The 27,490-nt window shown below is 37.1% G+C and overlaps 1 protein-coding gene across 4 annotated transcripts in view; it reads left to right on the top strand.

Moving 5' to 3' along the window:
* LOC126329244 (sushi, von Willebrand factor type A, EGF and pentraxin domain-containing protein 1) overlaps positions 1-27,490 on the top strand; it is a 505,108-nt gene that overhangs the window by 207,268 nt on the left and 270,350 nt on the right. For all 4 annotated transcript variants that reach the window (XM_049996139.1, XM_049996137.1, XM_049996136.1 and 1 more), the window contains exons 25-34: positions 911-1,101; positions 1,755-2,024; positions 2,231-2,544; positions 2,951-3,061; positions 5,305-5,556; positions 12,858-13,096; positions 24,294-24,415; positions 26,382-26,473; positions 26,586-26,803; positions 27,181-27,433. In XM_049996139.1, coding sequence (XP_049852096.1) covers positions 911-1,101; positions 1,755-2,024; positions 2,231-2,544; positions 2,951-3,061; positions 5,305-5,556; positions 12,858-13,096; positions 24,294-24,415; positions 26,382-26,473; positions 26,586-26,803; positions 27,181-27,433 — 2,062 coding nt within the window. The remainder of the gene's footprint in view (positions 1-910; positions 1,102-1,754; positions 2,025-2,230; positions 2,545-2,950; positions 3,062-5,304; positions 5,557-12,857; positions 13,097-24,293; positions 24,416-26,381; positions 26,474-26,585; positions 26,804-27,180; positions 27,434-27,490) is intronic.

The following is a 27,490-nucleotide window of genomic DNA, read 5'->3' as shown; positions in this document are numbered from 1 at the left end:
TTGTACATTGTGTTTTTTACGTTTTGTAGTTTGCCTGCAATAAACAGTTGATATTTGTTCTTTTATTTTGAATCATCCAGTATATGGCTGTATCCTCAGTCTCTGTGTTAGTGTTCTGACAGCAGGCAAGTGAAGTAGTAGTTCTATGTCACCTTTCAGCAGTGTTTTTCCTTTGTGTTGAAGTCTCTGTAACAAGCCCACTAAATAATAAGCTCATTAAAAAAGATTCATTCACATTATAATTCCTTTATTATCTATAATGACCAAAAGAAAACAACATATTGTTCATGTTGCCATTGATATATGTGGTGAGACCTACATTTTGCTCAGAATTCAGATGCCTGTCCAAACAGTTTGCCCTGATCTTCGTTTTCTTCCAGGCAACAACCCCCACTTGGCAGTAAGGCACACATTCAGTTTTTATACCTATGACTGTGTTCAGTCATAAACAAAAGCACCAAAGAATGTGCTAACAGAAATGATTTTCTGCTTGTACACTCAGTTTCCAGATACCACTAATTAAAGTACAATATTGAGATCACTATTCCAGACATGAATTTTGTACACTGTTTTATGGTTTTGTTTTGTGGGGATTATTGCATTACACTGAATGACAGTTTCTTAATCCTCCTTTGTAAGTGAAATCAATGTTTTCAATAAAAAATAAGTGACATAATGAAATTTTAGCATAAAAATGACATGAGGAAGAAATGAAGATAGGAAAAGTCAAATACAGGTGAGGAGGTGAGATATTAGGTCCTATAATGGCATTCAACTCTTTTCTCATGGCTACAGCTTTCACATTCATTCTTAGTCATTATCATGTTTTAAGATGTAGAAAAGTGCTAGTTATGTTACAAGAACTTGTATCCAGTTAATTACATTTTTTGAAGAATGGTTGTATGTTTAGGGTCTCCCAGACTACTGGCTTTCTGGCTTGCCACCTGCATGTCCAAGAGTAGATTGTGGTGAACCTGAGCCAACCCCTGGGGCTGAATATGGAAACTACCTTGATACAAAATATCAATCATCATTTTTCTTTGGTTGCCAAGATACATTTAAATTGGCAGGACAGACAAATCATCATGACAATGTCGTACGGTAAGAGAACCATGTGATGTTTGGCATTGTTCAATGAATGCCAGCACTGTCATTAAACTGTATCAGTTTAATAAGTCTTTATTAATACTGTATTGCTAATGACAACATTAAGTCAGATTAACATTGTGTTTTATGTGGGTTTTGATGTTAGGTCATAATGAACTTTGTTCCATTTTGTCTGGTTTATAGCATGTAGTGTTAACGTATTACTCTTAAGCTAAAGCTTTGTGTACTTAAATGGTTCTATATTATAGTGCATTCACTAAGAAGAGGATGGGGTGTGATTAGGAGTTTATGGGTGTTGGTATCAGGCCATCTTCTTTATGACTTCCATAATTCAATCTTTTCAGTTTGATTTTTTTCCTGATACTGTTATTAATTACTGTGCCCTACAACAGATAGGGTCCCATTTTTTTCACAGTGGGTAAGGTATTATGTCTAGCATTATGACTATTTTACACATTTCTTATACACTCTTGTTCCAACTGGAATCATTCTTTTCTCCCTTCCCCCTTCCTTCCTCCCCCCCTCTCCCCAAGCATAAGTTATTACTTAAGTGGAGAGAATAATAGAGACAACTATGTTGTTGTGCCATAAGAAAGCTCCTCTGAGTGCAAATAGAACAGTGTAAATTAAGTTTTCATTATTTTTAGGTGCCAGGAAACTGGTGTTTGGGACTTTGGTGACTTAAGGTGTGAAGGTCCAGTATGTGAAGATCCTGGTAGACCTCCAGATGGTTTCCAAGTAGCTCGCAGCTATGAGCAAGGATCTGAAGTAACATTTGGCTGCAGTCGTCCTGGCTATATTCTGATAAACCCCAGACCTATCACTTGCTTACGTGAACCAGAGTGTCGAGTTGTGAGGCCACTGGGTTTGGCTTCTGGGAAGATACCAGACTCAGCTATCAATGCAACATCAGAACGGTAAGGCAAAAATAATCACAATTCTCTATGAAGATTTTAACAAGGATTGTTCTTTCAAATAATTTTCTGAGAGATTTTCTTTTCTTTGGTAACTTATTTGAATAATTTTGTACTTAAAATAAGTAGGTTGCTGTTCATTATTGAGAATGTAATTACTTATTATGTTTAGCAAAATTAAATAAAGTGAGCTTGCATCGTGTTTTCAGACCAAACTACGAAGCAAGAAATGTACGTCTGAATTCTGTCACTGGATGGTGTGGCAAACAGGAAGCTTTCACATATGTGAGTGTGGATCTTGGCCAGGTGTATCGTGTGAAGGCTATCCTTGTAAAAGGTGTTGTGACAAATGACATTGTTGGTCGCCCAACTGAAATACGTTTCTTCTACAAACAAGCTGAAAATGAAAATTATGTTGTTTACTTCCCTAACTTCAACCTGACAATGAGAGATCCAGGGAACTATGGAGAACTGGCTATGATTACACTTCCAAAATATGTTCAAGCCCGGTTTGTTATTTTAGGTAAGCATGTAGTATGTATTTGTTGAAATTCTGTGAAAAGATCTTTTAAACACTTATCATGAAAAATGTATTCTAATTATGTCAGTTCTTTTAGTAAATATATGAGATTGTCTTAATTTTGTGTATGAATATATGTATAGTTTTCTTTTTTATTTGTTTTGAGTATCAAAATGAAACAACAAATAAATTATACTTATTCTGAAAACCAAGAACCTTGGTTTTCAAAGTTGTAGTAGCATATAGGGCTACAATGAAATACGAAAGCATTTATTGTGTGTGGAACACTGATCATCTAGTCAGTTTGCTATGAAATGTTAAATTTTCATATTGTCAAATAATTATAATGTTAACACAAGTAGCATATACAATGTTTTAAAAAAGTTTAAAATGTATGTTATATTTGCAGGAATTGTAAGTTATATGGACAATGCCTGTTTGAAGTTTGAGTTGATGGGTTGCGAGGAGCCTGTTGTGGAACCTTTGTTGGGATACAATTACGGCTACTCCCCATGTGTTGGTAAGTGTGTGTTGTAGAAGATATCACAGAATATTGCTAACTCTCTCTCTCCATCTCTACCTCTTCCTCTCCCCCCTTCTATTTCCCTTCCCCTCACCCCTCTTCCTCTCCATCCCATCCATTCCCCTTCCTTCTCTACTCTTCTTCTAAGTACAGTCAGTGAGATGAAAATCACATTATTGCATGAGTAGACATAACTGTACAAAAAATAAACTAGCAAAATTTCACAGACTAGGGTACGATCAGTAGTGCTTCTATCTTTCCTACAGCCTTCTAAGTACTGTCACTGAGATGACAGTCACATATTCACATTTTTAGAGATATAATTGTTGAAGATAATGATCTAGCAAAGTTTCAGAGAATAGTGGTATATGTCAACAAGTACTTAGGAATGAAATAGTATTTAATTTTTTACAAAAATAAATGAGCAGACTTGTAATTATAGATATGTAGACAGTTCAATACTGAAGAAAAACAAGATTTGTGCAGAGTTGTCCATAGGAAAGGGGAAGCATCAGAATTTAGAAGTATGACCTAGTAAGACATCATGTACATACTGAAATTATCGAGAACTTGGGAACGTCAGATATGTAGAAAGATAAATTAACATGAACTTGGCATATAATAATGAAAGTTTTCTTGAAAACCCTTACTGACTCCTCCTAACTTAAATTAGGCCCAACATGTATGACAAGAGCATCTTGTGTCTGACAGCACTGTAGTTCACATTCAAAGTTCATTGACAAACATATATATCAGTGTATCTTCACTTCCCAAAGATCCTCTCTGCATGATTTGTCTGCTTGTTCCACATATGTATTATTAGATTGTATAATTCCTTCTGCATCCACATGCACTTGATATGTCAGTTTACTAGAAGTGAGGATGGTTCATGAATGAAAAAGTTAGATTTGAAAACAGCCACATTGTTTCTCTTTCAGTGGGCAAACAGAAACTCTGTGTTATTTGGAACATTATTGCCATCTCTTAAGTCAGAGCAGATGCAACAGACAGGATTCATGCAATATACAGTCTTACTGAGAACTTAGACGGTATTCCTTCTTTTCCCACTCTTTCTGACTCTTTCAGTTCGTGTTTTTTTATATCCTCCTACATTGTCATGTTACTTCCAATTTTGATTACAATGAGCTCATTGTTATTCGTTCATCACTTTTTGACCTTTTTTCTTCTCTTCATTACAACAGCTATCAAAGAGCCATGCACCTCTTTTAATACTGTGTCATTTGTTGCTTTTTTTTTTTCATCCACTGCTTCTCTTCTCTTCACAATGTATTGTTCTATTTCTTTAGACAACTATTCTCTTACTGTTTGTACTTTGGAATCCTTGTAGATTTAACACTTTCACCACAGTAGCATTTATTTCTGATGCTGCTGTTCTTCTTTTATGTAGTAACTTCTCAGAAGCAGCATGTAGGTTTCCTTTCCCAGAGGAACTTGAAGATAATCAAACTACGAGGACTTACACATCACTGTGGAAATTATAATGTATGCCAATAGCTTTAATGGAGATATGGGCCCATTCTGTGCACTGCCGAGTGTATAGCCCGTAATGGAGATATGGGTAGTGGATGGAAATCGGCACTTAATGCTGAGACACTCCATTGGAGAATGTCAACTCAAAGATACTATGGATGAAATTTTATCTTTGAGTCAATGTAATCTCCGGTTGCAGTGGGCACAACTACATCTTTTACATGTTTATAATTCTGTTACGTCTTTGACAGTACTTTGCTTTCCTGAAGAAGACAAACGTGGGCTTTGCTAAAAGCTCAGATTTTTATAGCGAATCAGTGTGACATGTACTCTGTGGACATTTAATACAACAAATCCATGATTAAAGACTTTGTGGTTATTTAAACACATATTTTGTTAGCCGGTTGTCTTCCATTCTGCATAAATGTACCAAAAATTTTCATCCTATCTGTTTGCCCAGTTTCTGTTGTTAGAAATTTTGAACTTGGTTCCATTGCTTCTTTCCCTCATGTCCATCAATTGCTGTCCTTATTCATGGCTAAAACATCTTGTAATGACTCTGTGTGTGTGTGTGTGTGTGTGTGTGTGTGTGTGTGATGAAGTAGTAGCTGTATATTCCATTATACCTTTGTGGTAGCAAAGTAAGCATGTGATGACTAATTATTATCTTTCGCGTTTCACATATACCCAGTACTGACTGTTATGTGTTAAAACATTTCTTTTTAATGTGATTTTTTCTTGTTTTTCAGATAATGAACCTCCAGTATTCCAGAACTGTCCACAACAGCCCATAATTGTTCAGAAGGGACCAAATGGTCTTGAGCCTGTCAATTTTACTGAACCTCTGGCTGTTGACAATAGTGGCAGCATAGCTCGTCTAGAAGTAAAACCACAGAGTTTCCGAACACCCATACAAGTATTTCAGGATATGGTGGTGAAATATGTGGCATTTGATTACGATGGCAATGTTGCCATTTGTGAAATAAACATTACAGTTCCAGGTAACAAAAATTCATTCCTGGTAACAATTTATTTTCATTTTAGACTTTTATTACAGTACTTTCCAGTAGATTAAATTTTAAAAGTTTGTTATTACGTTGTATACAGTATTTGTTGCAGATTTAGTTAGTTTATTTTTTCTTGAAAATAAAATTTTCAGCAATTTGGTCTAAGAACTGTGCAGACCATTATTTAATCCATTCTAATAAGAGGTGTTTCACTTTATTAAAAAAAAAAGGATGTGTAGTAACACAGTGTGTACTTTCCATTTTCATCTTTTGAGAGGGTGTGGTGAACTATCTAAAATGAAAATGTCTTGCTTCAAGCTATTAAGATGTGGATTTTGGATAATAGTATTTAATGCGAAACATTAGGTACCACCTCAAACATAAATGAACCCAGGTGGAATGACAGTTTTTGTAAGATAGAAGGATAAAACAATAAATGGTATTAATTCTATGAAACAGTTTTAATACATTATAATCTTTGTTGTCCAGTTAAAGATCTTAAAAGGGCCCTAATACACAGAAGGTGGCAGAGGTAAAATACAGGGAGTGGAAGGCTATTTACAATTTGTACAGAAACAAGATGGCAGTTATAAGAGTCAAGGGGGCATGAAAGGGAAGCATTGATTGGGAAAGGAGTGAGGCAGGGTTTTAGCTTATCCCGAATGTTATTCAGTCCGTATATTGAGCAAGCAGTAAAGTAAACAAAAGAAAAATTCGAAGTGGGAATTGAAATCCATGGAGAAGAAATAAAACCTTTGAGGTTCACTGATGACATTGAAATTCTGTCAGAGATAGGACCTGGATGAGCAGTTGAATGGAATGAACAGAGTCTTGAAAGGAGGAAACAAGAAGAACATCAACAAAAGCAAAATGAGGATAATGGAATGTAGTCGAATTAAATCAGATGATGCTGAGGGAATTAGATCAGGAAATGAGACACTTAAAGTAGTAAAGGAGATTTGCTACTTGGGGAGCAAAATAACTGATGATGGTTGTAGTAGAGAGAATATGTGAAACATGGCCGATAAATATTTTAGACAAGAAGAGAATAGAAGCTTTCAGAATGTGGTGCTACAGAAGAATGCCAAAGATTAGATGGGTAGACCACATAACTAATGAGCAGGTATTGAATAGAATAGGGGAGAACAGAACTTCATGGCACAACTTGACTAGAAGAAGGGATTGGTTGGTAGGACATGTTCTGAGGCATCAAGGGATCACCAGTTTAGTATTGGAGGGCAGCGTGGAGGGTAAAAATCATAGAGGCAGACCAAGAGATGAATACACTAAGCAGATTCAGAAGGATGTAGGTTGCAGTAAGTACTGGGAGATGAAGAAGCTTGCACAGGATAGAGTAGCATGGAAAGCTGCATCAAACCAGTCTCTGGACTGAAGACCACAACAACAGCAATAAACAGAAAGAATCCCAAGTTGAAACTACCCAGTAGTCTGATTAAACTCATGCAGAATGTTCATAACCTCTTCTTACTTCATAAATCTAAAAAGGATATCTTCTCAGTATTGAAAGCTATGCAATTGTGTAAGGCAGAGCTTTTGAATTACAGGAAAAAAGTTCACAGAGATTCAGTCATTAAATCTGATAGTTTGAGTAAAGCATCTTGGAAGCTTATTAATCAATACCTTAAAGCACCATCAAACGTGAATATGGAAGAAATGAGCATATTGCATGAGGCAAAATTAGTAGAAAATAGAAGAACAATTTGTAACAGATTTAATAAATATTTCATCACTCCATGTGGTATCCCAAATCAACATGTTGGCCAAAATAGTAAGACAAACATTTGCTCACCCCAAGGTACAAACATTGAATTCAGAGCTGTAAGTGAACTTGAATTAACTCAAATAATCAACACAGCTGACTGGGATAAAATATCTAGTGCCCCAGTTAAGAAGTGTCACAAAGAATTAGTTAAGCCTATATCACCTATCTCATTATCAGCTGTATAAGGGGAAATGCCTACCTGGACTCATTAAAAATGTGCTTAGTTAAATCTGTATATAAGAAAGGATCCAAAACCTGGGTTGAGAACTTAAGGCCAGTTTCATTAATCCGCACACTTAGCAAAGTCTTTGAATATGTTTTACTTTCATAACTACGCGACTAAAGTAATCTATTCACTGAAACACAACATGGTTTCAGGAAAGACCATGACATCATCAAAGCAATCTCTGACTTTTTACATATATATACAGGGTGTCCCATTTATCTTGACCACCCTAAATAAATGTTTGGCCAGATGCAAATCACAAAATATTTCAAGCAAATGTACTCTAGCCATCAGGGGGACATCAATCAACATGATTGCCTTCATTGTAGCTTTGTTTTTTTACAAAGATATGAACAGTGGTATGAGTTTTTTTAAATAGCACCCTGTATTTTTTATTTGGTATTCATTTTCTCTCCTAAAGATCTATTCAAAAATTCACAGCATACCATTCACTGAAACACAACGTTATTAATTATATAACACAACATAGACGTTGACACTCCCAGCACTTAGTGCATGTACTCGGGGTAATGGAACACATCCACGTGCTGACGTTGACAGAGGACAAATGAAAACATAAGTAGAATGCACACCCGTCTTTCTGTCTACTGTCGACCATCATCAGTTGAAGAGTTGTGTGAGTAGAATGTACACCAACAAAGAGAGGGTATAAATACTACTCATCTGTGGGGAATGTAAGTTAGCAGGACAGTAATTGCAATACTCTTTTCTTATGTACAGGTACATTTAGTACAGTAGTTTAGTGCTTTTAAATACTGCTGTGTAGAGTAGGTATACAGTAAAGGCTGTCCTTCCTACAAACTGCATCAACACGTTTCTTTGATTGTTGTTGTTGAAGGTAGGCAAAATGCTATGCAGGCAGTGGAGCTGTACAGAGAGCAATATCGTGACAAAAACCCACCTTCCTGACAGACGTTTTCTAGTCTCATTGCGACGCTTCAGGAAACGGGAAGTTTCAACCCACGACAACACAATCGTCGTAGCACTCACACATATGAAGCTGCCGAAGTAACTGTTCTTGTTTCTGTTTCTATGAATCCACATGTGAGCACACAACAGCTGGAACATGAAATTGGCATTCCTTAAACTAGTGTACATCTTTTTCTTACACGTCAGCAGTTCCATCCTTACCATGTACACCTACATCAAGAATTGCATGGGAATGATTTTTAGAAATGTGTACAGTTCTGTCAGTGGGCACAGCACCATATCCTCACCATCCTGAACTTCTTCTCCAATGTTCTATTTACCCATGAATGTTCCTTCTCAAACAAAGGACAGGTAAATACAAGGAACATGCATTATTGGTCCAGCAACAACTCACGATGGCTTAGACACGTGGAACAGTTGCGTCAATGGAGAGTTAACGTCTGGTGTGGGATGCTTGGTACTACAATTATTGGCCCTTATTTCATCAATGGTAGTCTAAACAGCACAGTGTACAGCAACTTCCTCAGATGAATTCTTCCTCCTCTTCTGGATGAAGTGCCACTAAGAACCAGAATCCTTATGTGGTATCAACAATTTTGTGTTAGGTGTTTACTTGGTTTTCATTTGTTTTCTGAAAAGTCTAGCAAGTGGATGAGTTTGCAATCCTGGGCTCAGAGTCGTTGTTGTGTTATGTAATTATTAATGTTGTGTTTCAGTGAATGGTACTCTGTGATACATTTTTGAATAGGTCTTCAGGAGAGGAAATGAATTTCCAAATAAAAAATCCAGGGTGCTATTTAAAAAAGTCATACTGCTGTTAATATCTTTGTAAAAAACAAAGCTACAACGAAGGCAATCATGCTGACTGATGTCTCACTGATGGCTAAAGAACATTTGATTGAAACATTTTGTAATTTGCATCTGGACAAACAGTTATTTAGGGTGGTCAAGATGAACGGGACACCCTGTATAGTGTAATAGACGAAGGAAATGTGGCAACAGGCAAATTCCTTGATCTGCTGAGGCATTTTTCTGAGTTAAACATGACCTTTCAATGAAGAAACTTGAGACATATACTTTGAAAGATTCAGCAGTACTACTGCTAACCAACTACCTGTCTAAATTGGAAGCAGTGCCCAAAGGTAACCTATCAAAGCTGTAATCTCCCAGTCTTCTAGTGAAATGAGGAGTCCCCTATGGGTCAATTCTTGGCTCTCTTCTCTTCTTAGTCTGTGTGCCAAAAAACTCCAAAATAGTGAGTTATGAAAATGACACATCTCTGTTGTTTTTTGGCAAAAATACTTGTCTTCTGCAACAGGTGGAGTAATAAATATAATTACATATCATGAAAAGATATATATTTAAATGCTAACAAAATGCTGTTGTCATCATTTAAGATGTTAACTGTAACCTTACCTCTATAAATAACATATGTGAAATTGAATATATTTTTGTAACACACCAATTACACTTAAGAGTGAAAGAAACTGATCCATGATATGATATCATGTAGCCCCCCCCCCCCCCCCCCCCAACCACCACCACCACCACCACCAATCCGCAGAAGTGCTGCACAACACAATGTGGGTTGGACTTGACTTATCTCTGAAGTAGTGCTGGAGAGAATTGACATCATGAATCCTGCAGGGCTGACCATAAATGTGTAAGAGTATGAGGGGATGGAGATCTTTTCTGAACCGCACTGTGCGAGGCATCCCATACATGCTCAATAATGTTCATGTCTGGGCCGTTTGGTAGCCAGTAGAAGTGTTTAAACTCCGGATAGTGTTCCTGGAGCCACTCTGTAACAATTCTGGACATGTGGGGAGTTGCATTGCCCTGCTGCAATTGCCCAGTGGATGCAGATGATCAGACAGGATGCTTATGTATGTGTCACCTGTCAGAGTGGTATCTAGATGTTCACGAGTCCCATATCACTCCAACTGCACATGCCCCACACCATTACGGAGCCTCTGCCAACTTTAACAATACCCTGCTGACATATAACAATCCCCTTCTGACATAAAGGGTCCATGGATTCGTGAGGTTATCTCCATACCCGTACACATCCAACTGCTCAATACAATTTGAAATGAGACGCGTCCAACCAGGCAACTTGTTTCCAGTCATCAACAGTCCAATGTCGGTGTTGACGGGCCCAGACAAGGTGAAAAGCTTTGTGTCATGTAGTCATCAAGGATATGCGAGTGGGCCTTCGGCTCTGAAAGGCCATAATGATAATGTTTCATTGAATGGTTTGCACTGTGACACTTGTTATGACCCAGCATAGAAATCTGCAGCAATTTGCAGAAGGGTTGCACTTTCATGAGGAACAATTCTGTTCATTCATTGTTGGTCCCATTTTTGCAGGATCTTCTCCCGGCTGCAGAAATATCAGAGAATTGATGTTTTACCGGTTTCTTGATATTCATGGTACACTTGTGAAATGGTTGTACACGAAAATCCCCACTTTATCACTACCTCAGAGATGCTGTGTCCCATCACTCATGCGCTGATTGTAACACCATGTTCAAACGCACTCAAATTGTGATAACCTACCATTTGTAGCAGCAGTAACCGGTCTAACAACTGCGCCAGACACTTGTTGTCTTAAATAGGCATTGCTGGCCACAGCATCATATTCTGACTGTTCACAGATCTCTGTATTTGAATATGCATGCCTATACCAATTTCTTTGTAGTCATAGAAGCGACAGATATGAGAAAATCATATTTAGAATAAAATGTTTGTTATTCAATGGCTCTTAGCTTGTGACTGGCCCCTAACTTGTGACGAACAGCCACCTTATTTGTACAGGTAATATATCTGAACTACCGAACCACACAATAATATGTTACTACACATTTTTTGCACTCATGGGCTGTATTGTGATGGCATTAAATGTGGGCATCTGTTGTGCACTGTCTGGTCAAGAGTCAGAATTATGGGAACATTGAACTACCCTTTTACAGCTCTGTTTCTGTCAGTAGCCATTCCACATTTATGAGATATGTGCTTTGTTTAAGACTGCCAGGTTAATTCTTCATAGATAAGGAGTTCCCATCACAGGAAGGTTGTGAGGCCAAACACGTTTACCTCAGGCAATATCATTCTGTAGTACAAAACATTATTGGAGATAATTTTGCTGTGAATATTTCCAACCCATTTCTTGTAAGCCATTACTTGAGTCAAAACACTGTGGTAGTCAGTTGTGCCTTTTTGTCCCTGTGCAGACATACCCTCACATTGATTCTTGTATTGTCTACATACTGTAGAATATTCACTTTCCTGAAGAATGTATTTTTTAATGTTAAGGTGAAACTGGAGGGATACCAAAATTAAACATTGCATGTAATCCATATTCATAATTCTTTTTCATATTGTCTGCACTTCATGAAGAAGAAGAAACAGTCATTCACAGAGAAAATGCAACAGGCTTTGCACAAAAGCGTGAAGTGTTCTTGATTTTTGTTGTCATATGCTATTCAAAGGACAGAAACAGAGCAAACTTATTTGATTTGATTTGATTTTTTATTGTCCAGTGTAATCATACAACACAAATTGTACTATTGATATTGAACAGACCAAAGATAAGTTACAATAATACATAATATTAGCAAAATAGTAGGCAAATTAAAAATAGGTACCTATTACAATTAATTTTGTTCTGTATTCAGAAATTCTCTGACAGAACAGAAACAGTGCTTTATTAGAAATGCCTTTAGTTTAGCTTTAAATATTGGATAAGTAGCATTTTGTATTTCCTTTGCTATCTTACTGTGTAATATTACAGCAATGTTAATTATCCTCCTCTCATAGGTGGTTGTTCCGTGATATTTTTGATGTATATTGGATAAAGCAGTCTCAGTAACTAAATGACAAAAGTTGTGAGGAAAAGTTCTAGTATTCAGCAAATTCATTTGAGTCTGTCTTTTGCTTCTGGCAGTGATGTTGGGTGAAATCACTGACAACTTGAGTTCTTCAACCAAATTGTGTGGCCTGGTCATTTTATCCTTGTAACCAAGCAAAGTTTTTGTTTCAATCTTTTTTCCTGTCACAACAGTCAGACATTTTAATCCTACTGCCTGAAGATCACTGGAATACTATTGGCAGAAATGTCTTTCATCAACTTTATTTTATGTTCTAAAATACGTGAGAGTACATGTTTTCATAAATACACATAATTTAGAATGATGAATTTTGTGAAATTTTTGACCTCACGAATGCCAGCAGTTGTATTTAATTACATTTTAACCAAAATAATTGTTTTTATTTTTGACATGTGTTTAGGATTCATATTTTAGATGTATAATGACTAACCTTTCTCCCTCCTAGATGACACACCACCACTACTTAGCTGTCCTCAGAGTTATGTCATTGAGCTTGTTGACCGACAAGACAGTTATGCCGTCAATTTCAATGATACACGACGTCGTGTAAATGTGTCTGATGCATCTGGGGAAGTTACTGTGAGATTTATACCTGAAAGGGCAACTATTCCTATTGGAGGCTTCGAAAATGTTACTGTTGTGGCAACTGATAAGTTTGGAAATGAAGCTAAGTGCCATTTTCAGGTATGTGTGTATAAACATTGACATTTTCATTTTACTTTATCTTCAGTGAATGAACTAATTATTTTTGTTTTGCCTTTGACATGCCTGTTTTCCACAATAAATGCCACAGAAATAACATCCTAGAAATATGTGTAACAGTGCATATATTTCTTTACTAACTTATTCCCCCCTACACCTGATGAAGAGAGATTCCTCTAAAACCCCTACACCCACAGTTCACCCTTTTAATTTGTCTTCCATAATAAACCCTCTTCAGTTTAATGAGATGTACCCTGGTTACAGTAAATCTGTTGTCTATACAAAGAAGATTCACCAGCAACTAAGATCAAATGTTTATTCTGCAACAGTATGATTACCAGTGTAGCACATAGCTAATCAGCACCAGATAGTATTTTGAAACTTTCTTAGCAAAGGTGTGAATTGCTCAATTTGTGTATTAGTGAATATGTTCTGTGATGGTTTGCACAGCATGAAACAATTACTGCAGATTTTACTATGAAACAATTTTTCTTAAAAAGTCATTTTGTAATTTTACTGGGGACCCATACCTGCTTCACACAGGTTGCACTTTGTATCTACAGCCAGATGATTTGTTTATTGTATGTAGTGATATACACAAACCATCTTTGTCACTCAATGAATCTGTATCAGAATTCTTACAGTAGTCTCTGGGATTACTTTAACAGAGAGACAGAAGTATGCTGTGGGAGATTTTAATTTTTAATATGTATAGATCCTGGCCAAGCTTCACTGCTCTCTGGATTAGCGGTGGCTGTCATTTTACTGCTTTTCTGCCAGATACCATGTCGTCTCTAGCTGACCAGCTTGTAGCTCCCATTATTGCCATGAGATGTCACTCCAAATTCCAATTAAATATGGAACAGGTAAAAACACATATATTACATGCTCCTCATTATTTAATAGTAATAAATTCATTCTTGTGAACCAGTCTATCTATTAATGAAGACGGTTTACAGTAATTTCTCAGATTAGTCTCAACACACAGAGACCACAGAGGAAGACTTTAATTTATAATATGTATATAAGCTTACTCCCCTGAACCATGGACCTTGCATTGGTGGGGAGGCTTGCGTGCCTCAGTGATACAGATGGGTGTACTGTAGGTGCAACCACAATGGAGGGTTATCTGTTGAGGCCAGACAAACGTGTGGTTCCTGAAGAGTGGCAGCAGCCTTTTCAGTAGTTGCAGGGGCAACAGTCTGGATGATTGACTGATCTGGCCATGCAACACTAACCAAAACGGCCTTGCTGTGATGGTACTGTGAATGGCTGAAAGCAAGGGGAAACTACAGCCATAATTTTTCCCGAGGGCATGCAGCTTTACTGTATGGTTAAATGATGATGGCGTCCTCTTGGGTAAAATATTCCGGAAGTAAAATAGTACCCCATTCGGATCTCCAGGCGGGGACTACTCAAGAGGACGTCGTTATCAGGAGAAAGAAAACTGGATCGGAGCGTGGAATGTCAGATCCCTTAATCGGGCAGGTAGGTTAGAAAATTTAAAAAGGGAAATGGATAGGTTGAAGTTAGATATAGTGGGAATAAGTGAAGTTCAGTGGCAGGAGGAACAAGAGTTTTGGTCAGGTGAATACAGGGTTATAAATACAAAATCAAACAGGGGTAATGAAGAAGTAGATTTAATAATGAATAAAAAAAATAGGAGTGCGGGTAAGCTACTACAAACAGCATAGTGAACGCATTATTGTGGTCAAGATAAACACGAAGCCCATGCCTACTACAGTAGTACAAGTTTATATGCCAACTAGCTCTGCAGATGATGAAGAAATTGATGAAATGTATGATGAGATAAAAGAAATTATTCAGGTAGTGAAGGGAGACGAAAATTTAATAGTCATGGGTGATTGGAATTCGAGAGTAGGAAAAGGGAGAGAAGGAAACATAGTGGGTGAATATGTATTGGGGGAGCGAAATGAAAGAGGAAGCCGTCTGGTAGAATTTTGCAAAGAGCATAACTTAATCATAGCTAACACTTGGTTCAAGAATCATAAAAGAAGGTTGTAAACATGGAAGAATCCTGGAGATATTAGAAGGTAACAGATAGATTACATAATGGTAAGACAGAGATTTAGGAACCAGGTTTTAAATTGTAAGACATTTCCAGGGGCAGATGTGGACTCTGACCACAATCTATTTGTTATGAACTGTAGATTAAAACTGCAAAAAGGTGGGAATTTAAGGCGATGGGACCTGGATAAACTGACTAAACCAGAGGTTGTACAGAGTTTCAGGGAGAGCATAAGGGAACAATTGACAGGAATGGGGGAAAGAAATACAGTGGAAGAAGAATGGGTAGCTCTGAGGGATGAAGTAGTGAAGGCAGCAGAGAATCAAGTAGGTAAAAAGACGAGGACTAGCAAAAATCCTTGGGTAGTAGAAGAAATATTGAATTTAATTGATGAAAGGAGAAAATATAAAAACGCAGTAAATGAAGCAGGCAAAAAGGAATACAAACGTCTCAAAAATGAGATCGACAGGAAGTGCAAAATGGCTAAGCAGGGATGGCTAGAGGACAAATATAAGGATGTAGTGGCTTATCTCACTAGGAGTAAGATAGATACTGCCTACAGAAAAATTAAAGAGACCTTTGGAGAAAAGAGAGCTCCTTGTATGAATATCAAGAGCTCAGATGGAAACCCAGTTCTAAGCAAAGAAGGGAAAGCAGAAAGGTGGAAGGAGTATATAGAGGGTCTATACAAGGGCAATGTACTTGAGGATAATATTATGAAAATGGAAGAAGATGTAGATGAAGATGAAATGGGAGGTACGATACTGCATGAAGAGTTTGACAGAGCACTGAAAGACCTGAGTCAAAACAAGGTTGCGGGAGTAGACAACGTTCCATTAGAACTACTGACATCCTTGAGAGAGCCAGTCCTGGAAAAACTCTACTGTCTGGTGAGCAACATGTGTGACACAGGCGAAATACCCTCTGACGTCAAGAAGAATATAATAATTCCAATCCCAAAGAAAGCCGGTGTTGACAGATGTGAAAATGACATAACTATCAGTTTAATAAGTCACAGCTGCAAAATACTAACACAAATTCTTTACAGATGAATGGAAAAACTGGTAGAAGACGTCGTCGGGGAAGATCAGTTTGGATTCCATAGAAATGTTGGAACACGTGAGGCAATACTGACCTTACGACTTATCTTAGAAAATAGGTTAAGGAAAGGCAAACCTCCATTTCTAGCATTTGTAGACTTAGAGAAAACTTTAGACAATGTTGACTGGAATACTCTCTTTCAAATTCTAAAGGTGGCAGGGGTAAAATACAGGGAGCGTAAGGCTATTTTCAATTTGTACAGAAACCAGACGGCAGTTATATGAGTCGAGGAGCATGATAGGGAAGCAGTCGTTGGGAAGGGAGTGAGACAGGGTTGTAGCCTGTCCCCAATGTTATTCAATTTGTATATTGAGCAAGCAATAAAGGAAACAAAATAACAATTTGGATTAGATATTAAAATCCATGGAGAAGAAATAAAAACTTTGAGGTTCGCCGATGACATTGTAATTCTGTCAGAGACAGCAAAGGATTTGGGAGAGCAGTTGAACGGAATGGACAGTGTTTTGAAAGGCGGATATAAGATGAACATCAACAAAAGCAAAACGAGGATAATGAAATGTTATCAAATTAAGTCGGGTGATGCTGGGGGAATTAGATTAGGAAATGAGACACTTAAAGTAGTAAAGGAGTTTTGCTATTTGGGGAGGAAAATACCTGATGATGGTCGAAGTAGAGAGGATATAAAATGTAGACTGGCAATGGCTAGGAAAGCGTTTCTGAAGAAGAAAAATTTATTAACACCGAGTATAGATTTAAGCGTCAGGAAGTCGTTTCTGAAAGTATTTGTATGAAGTGTAGCCATGTATGGAAGTGAAACATGGACGATAAATAGTTTGGACAAGAAGAGAATAGAAGCTTTCGAAATGTGGTGCTACAGAAGAATGCTGAAGATTAGATGGGTAGATCACATAACTAATGAGGAGGTATTGAATAGAACTGGGGAGAAGAGAAATTTGTGGCACACCTACACAAGAAGAAGGGACTGGTTGGTAGGACATGTTCTGAGGCATCAAGGGATCACAAATTTAGCATTGGAGGGCTGCATGGAGGGTAAAAATCGTAGAGGGAGACCAAGAGATGAATACACTAAGCAGATTCAGAAGGATATAGGTTGCAGTAAATACTGGGAGATGAAGAAGCTAGCACAGGATAGAGTAGCATGGAGAGCTGCATCAAACCAGTCTTAGGACTGAAGACAACAACAACATGTATAGAAGATAGCTACTTTTCAGCATAACTTGAAAATAAATATTTGTCGTTTAGAAAAAATTAATAGTGTGTAATCAAGTGTAAGATGTAGCAACAAAAATATCAATCAGCAGTAAAATCTTACTAGAACTGTGAGTAATGGCCATATAATGTAGGGAAAATGTAAACAAGTAGAGTTTTGCTATCATAGAGGGCAACTTCTGCATTCAGAGTACCAGTGGCAAAATGCTCCTGCTTCTCAACAAAACAAGCATTTGTTGACAGCTTATATACAGCCAAAATAAGAAAACAAAGGCCATTTCAGCAAACAACCTGTTGAATTTTCAGCAAAAGCAACTCAAAAAGTTTCTCTATCGCCACTTTCAGTTAACAGTTAATTTCAAAATGCTCAGGCTTCATCTTCATGCAAATAGGGTGAAAACCTTTTAAATTGATGTATATAATCAGTTAAAGACAAAAAAAGCTGCAAATTTTGCCAAAAATATATGCAAATTTTTATAAAAATAGACGAGACTTTTGCCAAAAATAGATGTTTCATTTTTCAGTCCTTAGTACTAAATAATGTAAATGTTGAGTTACCTACTCTGCAAACCTCTGTGAAGTGCATGGCAGAGAGTACGTCGTATTGTACCAGTTCTTAGGGTTTTTTCCCATTCATGTACAGAGTGAGAGAAGAACAACTGTTTAAATGCCTCTGAGTGTGCTGTAATTAACCTCATCTTTTTTCTTCACAATCCCTTTGTGAGTGATAAATAGTGGGCTGTAATTTCCCCTGTATAAAAGACATCCTGACTAAAATGTTGTGAAGTGCCTGTCACTTAATCTTTCTATAGTTAAGAATACAGTTAACAGACTTCTCTAAGTTTCCTGCTGACATAGATATATCTTCAAATGAGACTCATCTTGTTCAGGGTTGGACATTTCAGGGGAATAGATTCTGATTCACATCCTAACTATATCTCACCTTCAATATTATTATCTACTCCAACATAATCTGTTATTTAATCTATCTCAGTATGCGAGATGTTGTAATATTTTCATCATCTGGAACAAAATGTTAAACATTTGTGCATTTTTCACAGACTCACTGCCATCATCAGAACCATTACTTTCAACATTTTTGTGCTTCCAGTTTCCTATGAGAAAAAAAAAATCCCACAAATCTTGAACATAAAAAGAAATTACCCGTCAAATAATTTTTGATGATAAGGGTTTATAGCATCCTAGGCTATTGAAATAAAATTCATTGCATGTACATCTACACCTTCATGACTATTCTGCAAATCACACTTAAGTGCCTGGCAGAGAGTTAATCAAATGTCTTTCACACTATTTCTCTACTGTTCCACTCTTGAAAAGTGTGTGTAGATGTTCTGATTTCTCTATTTTAGTATGATGATCATTCGTCCCTCTGTAGATGGGCATCAACAAAATATTTTCGCATTTTGAGGAGATAGCCAGAAATTGAAATCTCATGAAAAGATCCCACTGCATCAAAAAATGCTTTTGTTTTAATTATTTCCACCCAAACTTGTGTATTAAATCCATAACACTATCTCCACTGTTTAACGAAAGTACAGAACTAGCTGCCCTTATTTGAACTTTTTTGATGTGCTCCAACAAACTTGCCTGGTAAGGATCTTACACTGCACAGCAATACTCTAGCGGAGAATGGACAGTTGTCACACAGGCAATCTGTTTAGTGGATTTATTGCATCTTCTAACATTTTCTATATGAGCTGTCCAATTTATGTTGTTCATTATTGTTATCCCTAGCTATTTAGTTGAATTGACAGCTTTTAGATTTGTGTGATTTATTGAGTAACTGAAATTTAATGGATTCCTTCTTTTCCGTACTTTTCATTGTTAAGAATCAATTGCCACTTTTTGCACCATGTGGGTATCATGTCTAAATCATTTTGCAATTGGTTTTGACCTTTTGGTGACTTTACTATACAGTAAATGACAGAATCACCTCCAAACAATTTAAGAGGGCTGCTCAGATTGTCTCCTAAGTTATTTATGTAGATTAGCAGAGGCTCTATATCACTTCCTTGGGTAATGCCAAATATCACTTTGGTTTTACTTGATGATTTTCTGTCAGTTGCTACAAACTGTGACCTTCGTGACAGAATTTCAGGAATCCAGTCCCACAACTGAGACGATACTCCATAGGCATGCAATTTGATTAAAAGCTGTTTGTGAGTAGGATGGGCTAGAGGGCAAACCCAGAATAGCAATGTCGTTTGTCATTTGAATGGTTAAATTTATTTAACCACCACATAAGAGCATGAATAAATAAATACAATAATCAAAAATAATTATGAGTGACAGTGAAATGATTTTGCCTCAACAAGCCACAAAACACAGTGCCAGAATAAATATAGAACAGGAACTTCTTTCCTTATAAAATGAGATAATTTAAGAACACATCACTTAAGGCCTTCAAGGAAGTTTTGGAAAACTAATTAATTTTTTAAATCATGCATAAGAGCACAAACACACTGCTGAAATCAGCATAAAATCATAAAATCTACTGATAATTTTATCAGGTACCAAAATGGCAAAATGGATTAAGGTTGACCACACATGAGGCAAGTACAATCCCAATTTAGGCTCAAACCAGTAATTATGGTTAAATGATTTTGAAATATTCACCTAACATAATATCTAAGAATTGTGCTTAAACAAGTTAAGAAAAAACTTAGCCACCCAAAATTCATAACATGGGCAATACAAGCATATTCCAAAAGTTCCATATATCAGAACATTAAGTAATATAGCCACTACATAGTTTAAAATTTATTAATAGGCAGCACGAACCAGCATGTTAAGGCAACACATGTCTCAAAGGCAGCCAATAAACGCCAAGGCAGTGCGTAACAGCAACAAGTCCCCACAGCCGCCAGCTGCTAAACAACCAGTAGCAAAGCTCAGAAGACTAAATAAGGCTGTTAACAAACATCACTTAGGTGAAACATAGGCCAAACAAATAAGTTAAGCAAATGTTAATGGCTGCCTTCTCAAGAAATGATCAGCATATGGCCTCTTAATATGCAACCAAATTCCAAAAATTGATCTTTAACGAAATTTACAAAATATCAAGAATGCATAGTAGTGATAAAGATGTCTCTTAAACAATTTAGCTGAGTAAAATATGAAACAGGAAAACTTAATAAATGCCTGTATAAGGCGGTACTTAATAATTAGATCTTACAAGCAGTGCTTTCTTTTGTGGTATTTAGAACTGAAATCAATAACACAATTTTAACACATATATTGAATACAGGAAATTTCTGTTAAAGCAAACAAAATATAAAATAAAAGATTAAATACAAAAGCCTTAAAAACACTTCAGATCACAATTTAACATGCAAAATTGTTGTGGTGGCTTATGCCAAACCACTTCCCAGAATAATATGGAACAAGAAAGGTGATGGCCACATCAATGGAAAAATCTAACATTAAGGTTTACCACTGAAATTGGCCTTTGACACTGCATATAGATAACACAAAATGTACTACAATGAATCTCTCAGCTGTATGTAGAAATCCCCAATACAGGCACAGTTACATACACAGCCAAATATTCGACTGATCAGAAAAATAAATAATCTGAAGCAACTATGCCTTTGCTCAGATAGTTATGCTCAAACAAATATTTCAGTAAGCCACCAAGCAGAGACAATAGAGGTGGGTGTATCGTAGTGTGAGAAATACGGACAAATGCACAATGTGGCAGATATTTCATAATCCTGGAAATATTCAGTGCGGCTCCTGCACAGCATGGAATGTCAATGCCAGACAAATCAGCAGGATTGGACAGAAAGACACTGTACTCAGGTCAGTGTCATAACTCTGACTTCACCAGTTACACCAAGTCTTGACATAAACAGAGATAATGGCCGACTGACCCACTATACCTGGAATTGACCCGTAGAAGCCCTCTTGTCTGCTGTCACTCACTACCTCGCTCTTACTGCCCACATCAGTGCTGCTCAAGGCCTACTTTAGGACTCTCTCTGCCAGAGAATAAGCAACAAGCTACAATTGATTTGTGCTGCCAGTAGAAGCAGCAGTAGATAAGGCCCGAAATCAAGGCGCGTGAAATTGAGTGCAAGTCCCCCACAATTCAGTTGGTATCAAAAGCCTTCTGGAAATCCAGAAATATGGAATAAATTTGAGATCTCCTACCGATAGCACTCATTACTTCATGAGAATAAGGACCTAGTTGTGTTGCAGGAGGATGATATTTTCTGAAACCATGCTGACCATGTATCAATAGATTGTTTACCTTGAGGTAATTTGTAATGTTCAAACACAGTATATGTTCCAAAATCTTACTGCAGCTAGATGTTAGTAACAAGGACTTATATTTCAGTGGATTACTCATATTTCCTTTCTTGAGTATTGATCTTTTGCCAATAGAATGGATGCATATGATTGCTACGTATGGAGCTATTGTGTACTATGAAAGGAATCGAATTGGTGTAGAATCATGACTGAATGACTTGCCTTTATTAAGTGATTTGAGTTGCTTTTCTACAGTGAGGATATCTGCTTCTAAGTTACAGATGTTGATGGCAGTTGTTGATTTGAATTCTGGAATATTTATCCTGTTTGGAAAACTGTATTTAGTTACTCCATTTTGGCAGCACTGTCATTGGTAACATTACAACTGTTATCACAAAGTGAAGGTACTGATTGTGTCTTACCTCTGGTGTACCTTACAGAATCTCTCTGGACTTACTGTCAGATTTTCAGATAGAGTTTCATTGTGTAAACTGTTACAAGCATCTTACACTGAAATTGCGCAAAATTTTGAGCTTCTGTAAAACTTCACCAACCTTGGGGTTTTGGTGTTCTTTTAAATATGGCATGCTTTTTTCATTCATTCTGCAACAGTGTTCTGACCTGCTTTGTGTATCATATGGGATCAGTTTCGTCTCTTATTAATTTATTTGATATAAATCTCTCAATTGCCATTTCTTTGAATTTGATGCCATTTCTTTGAATTTAAGCCACGTCTGGTCTACAGTTACAAAGTTGATTCAGAAGGCATGGAGACTGTCTCATAGAAAGGTGTCAAGTGAATTTTTATCTGTATTACATTCCAACAAATAGTGTGTTGAAAGTAATATGTCTTTTTCCATAATATTGTTTTGTCAGTTTTACAAGTCCTTATCTATGGGTTGAGGTTTACTGGTCCTACTAAGAGGAAGCAAAGACAGTTCAATATTTTACAGCAAACTGCCTTTTGTGTGAGGTGCAAAATTATCTACAAGAAGCACAGTCTTAATGCTAATTTGTTTGTGAATGTTTTTGATGCAAGAGCAATTTGCAGCTTCACCAATTATGAGATACTTTAGTTTTCCACCCTATCAGCATTGTCACAAGCAAATACTGTCATTCTCTCTTTGCTAACTTTCACATTACGTATAGTGGGAATGTCGTCAGCAGTTACAAGTTAGGAATGTGTTTAGGAGGGAGGTTCCAGCTCTAATTGTTAATAGTAGTATCATAAGGTTTTCAAATATGCTACCAGTCACAAAATTTGTTGACAACTAAATTATTTATTAGCAACATGTTTCGAGGTGATACCTTGTCATCAGGCTATATTGGTATTACAAAAACATGTTTATACAGATATTAAAGCTTCTTTACATGACTGCTGTGATTATCCTTTGGAGAGAGAGAATGTTAATCTCCTAAAAGATTATCTTTCCCTCTTTCCATAGGATTCCCACAGCAGTCATGCAAAGAAGCTTTAATATGAGGTCTGTCTAAAAAGTTCTGGAGAAGTCATAATTTCGCACGAATGGTGTGTTGTAGTGAAATATGATTGCCATCCCTGCAGGAAGCCTATTGTGATGAGTGCTTAAGGCATACTCGGTGTTACGAATGGTTCACATGGTTTAAAAATGTCCTGATGGAAGTTAAAGATGACCCTCATTCAGGATGCCCTTTGACATGTACTGATGACGCTCATGTGAGGACCGTGAACAAAATTGTGCATGCCAATCGAAGACTGACTGTCCGAGAGATTGCAAAACAATGTAACACTTCAGTTGGATCATGTCATGAAATACTGAATGCATCGTGTTGTCGCCAAGTTCATCCCATGACGCATGAGTCATGACCAGAAAGACCTTCGCCAAGTTGTCTGCTACCTATTGACAATCTTTTAGGAGCTTCTTTTGTGACAGGAACGAAAGAGCATTTTACATGCTAAAATGCTATACACAAGAGTGTCTTAATGAGATTTTACTGTTTTTCAAAATAAATGGAGATTAGTTGAGATCCTAAATATTGTTACTATTTTTTTATAGTACTGTGCCAAGTTTGACCATTACTAAATGCAAGAAAGACCTTTCTGTGAAGTAGTCTTAACGTGGATACTGTAGAATGGCCGTTTATTTTCATATCACTTCATTGTCTGTCATTTTATTTATGTATTTAAGAAAATCAGCAGAAGCTTCTTACTGAAAGATTTTACGGCTGATGCTCTTTGTTGGTGATCACAAGTACTCACTGAATTAGTTGTCTCGGCTTTCTCTCTGCTCATTCAGTTCAGAGTGCTAATTACATGTTTTCAGTAGTATTTGACAAAATTTTAATTATTTCATAATAAAAGTATCAGTAAACTCCAAAATGTCCTTTTTAGGTGTGTCAGAAAATGATATATTATCTACTACTTGGTGTGCAGTGAATGCTTGTGCAACAGTCCAGTAATATATCTCCTTGTCAATCATAGAGGCAACAACTTCTTGATTAAATATCCATTAGCATAATAATACTTGATTAAATATCCATTAGCATAATAATACTTGCTGTTAGTTTGCCTTGCTGACATGCTTATGTTTTGCTCCACTGTTATAGGTCGCAGTGCAAGCAACTCCTTGTGTGGATTGGGAACTTCATCCACCAGCAAATGGTGCACTAAATTGTCTTCCTGGAGAAAAGGGACTCCAGTGCATTGCAACTTGCAATCCAGGATTCCGGTAAGTAATTCTCAAGAATTCTCATTTTCAGAAATGCAGCTAACACACACATGACCACAGTCTCTGGCTGCCATTCCATTCCTAGGGTTCAACATTGGTCTTAGGGTGAGTCTAATTGGTATAGGTTCAGCTTTGGTCTTAGGTCCTACCCACTATCCTCCTCACCCCTCCCATAGCAGTATTCTGCCACCCACCAAACTTTCACATTATCTTCGTCCACCCCTATACAATCCCTGCTCCCAACTCCTTGCCTCATGGCTCCTATCCCTGTCATAGACCTAGATGCAAGACCTGCGCCATACATCCTTCCACCACCACCTACTCCAGTCTGATCACAATCCAGTCACTATCCCATCAAAGGCAGGGCTACCCACCTATCCCATTTAAGGCAGAGTTAAGTATGAAACCAGTCATGTAATCTACAAGCTGAGCTGCAATCACTGTGCTTCATTCTGCATTGGCACGACAACCAAGAAGCTGTCTCTCTGCATGAATGGCCACTGAAAAACTGTGGCCAGAAACAACTGGACCACCCAGTAGCTGAGCACACTGTGCATCACAAAGTTCTTCATTTTTAATGACGACTTGACAGACTGCACCATCTGGATACTTCCTACCAACACCAGTTTTTTCTGAGTTTCACAGATGTGAACTCTCCCTGCAGTTTATCCTACATTCCCGTAACCCTCCTGGCCTCAACCTTCGTTAGTTGTTGTCCTTCACCTACCTATCCTTTTCCTGTTCCCACTCCACAGCCTTCTGTTCCACAAGTGCACCCACAGTCTTTTTAATTCTCTCCTTTTCTACCCCCACCCAAATCTCCATCTAACCCCCTGACTTCACCTAGCTGCCCTATCCACTCTCCACCTTATCCCTTTATGCTCCCACAAATAATACTTTACCATTCCCTACCTGTACCTTGCTCTCCCTGCTCCTTCTCGCCCTAGCCACCTCCTTGCCCCCACCATCCAAAGTGCTTCTCCCATCACGTGTAGTTGCTTGGAGTTTTGCCTCAGTAAGCAGAGACCAGTCATGTGAGAGTGAGGTGTGTATACTTGAATTAGTGTGTATATTTTGTCTATTTAATAAAGAGGCCTTCTGGCGAAAAGCTTATGTGTTTAGTAATATTTTTGTTGCACCTGTCTGTGACTCAATATCTCCGCTATATGGTGAGCAGCAACCTATCCTTTCCATAATTATTGTCATTATTCCATCCTGGATTTTCCACTGTTTGATTCAGTGAGAATACTGGTGGAATGGAAAGTGTTAACAGGTATCTTAATAAATTGTGATAAAGAATAGTTGGCTAGAACTTATCTTTAGGAGGTGAAACGTATAGTATCACCAGTGGAGACAGAGATGGGCCATCCTGCTCTCCTCCCCAATGAAGAAATTTATAGTTCTGAAAGATGGGTAGTATCTACATATCACTCTACATGTATTTGTGTCTGTCTAATGGCAGTACTATACTTTCACCTCTTGAAAGTAAGTACTGGACAGCAGTTTTGTCCAATAATTTGTTAGTCTTCTCTCTTTATTTAATTTTATTTATTTATTTATTTATCATATGCACGCAGTGCAGTTTGTATATATATAACAATAAAGTTAACATGGTTAATATGGACATGCATAATTTTCTTTTGATACAATTATGATGACTTCCTTGTAACATTCCAGAATTAAGTTCCTTCTCTGTGGTAGAAAAAAAAATCACTTGCTGAAGGGAAGTGGAAAAGAAACACAGACTATATTCTTGAACCAATAAATATTTTAATTAAAATGGATTGGTTATTCGTGCCACCTGCTTAGATTCCAGTAGGATAATTTAGTGTTTTCAGTTGTGGGCGTGTAACATTAACAGAGTGCAAAACAGTGCTGTTATTAAGACAATAGAAAATAAATGAAATACTGGTTATTTTAGGCTTTATTAATTACATCTACGTCTAAATTATTTCATTTCTTGTAGGTTCACAGATGGAGAACCTGTAAAAACATTTAGTTGTGAACTCAAGAGGCCCTGGACACCAACTTCCGTTGTCCCAGATTGTGTGTCAGAAGGTATGTTTACTAAATTGTCATTCATTGAAATGTTTTATAAAATTCAGTTACTCCTTTTTTATTTTATTTTTGTTTCAATACAAATATTGAGGAATCTTGTTTGTGTGTGCAGATACTCAGCAGGCTGACTACCATGTTGTATCTACAATTACATACAGAGCTAATGGAGCTGTAGCATCACTATGCCTGTCGCAATACGAAGACCTTGTGTCACAGTACTATCCAAGTTTAAACAATGTACTCACTCAACGATGCTCGGCTGTTAATGTGAATATGAATGTTTCATTTATTGATGTGAAACCGAAACTGCTGGAGGAAAATGTTGTTCGGGTATATATTTTTCTTTAGACTTTCATTTAATTTAGAGAGTATTTTTTCGTCCTTGGACCACACAGAGATACTAGTTGTGAACAGAAAACTTGTTAATTCTGCACGTTAATACTTGAAAAGTTTCCATTCATCTAATAAAACTTCATTCATTCCTCTTCAGTCTCCATCAGGCTTATTTGATTCTGTAATACCTCTTTTTATCTTGCTTATTTTAAGTTTTTTTCAATCCCAAAGATTGGAAGAGTGTTTTTAAATTTCAGTTTGATGTTCTTCTTCAAAGTGTTATACTGAACTTAAAATAAGTTTGCAGTGAATCTCATAAATTTCCTTACTGATGTATACTGAACACAGAAACATTTTCTTTATGCTTTCAACAGATGGATTACATACTAGTGATAGTACCTGCTGTACGCCAGCCACAGTTATATGACCTTTGTGGATCAACACTGAACCTTATATTTGATTTATCAGTACCATACGCAAGTGCTGTGATAGAACCACTGCTCAATGTATCTGCCATTGGAAACCAATGTCCACCTCTGCGTGCTTTGAAGTCTAATATTTCTAGAGGTTTTGATTGTAATGTGGGAGAAGTGCTCAACATGGACACTAATGATGTACCACGTTGCTGTAAGTACTGTATCGCTATTTATGAAATGTTTGTGCTTAAAATTTCTTACTTACAGT

Source organism: Schistocerca gregaria, chromosome 2 (assembly GCF_023897955.1).
Source record: "Schistocerca gregaria isolate iqSchGreg1 chromosome 2, iqSchGreg1.2, whole genome shotgun sequence".
Classification (NCBI taxonomy): Eukaryota; Metazoa; Arthropoda; class Insecta; order Orthoptera; family Acrididae; genus Schistocerca; species Schistocerca gregaria.
The sequence above is the reverse complement of the archived record's forward strand: the minus strand, read 5'-3'. Positions and strand labels throughout refer to the sequence as shown.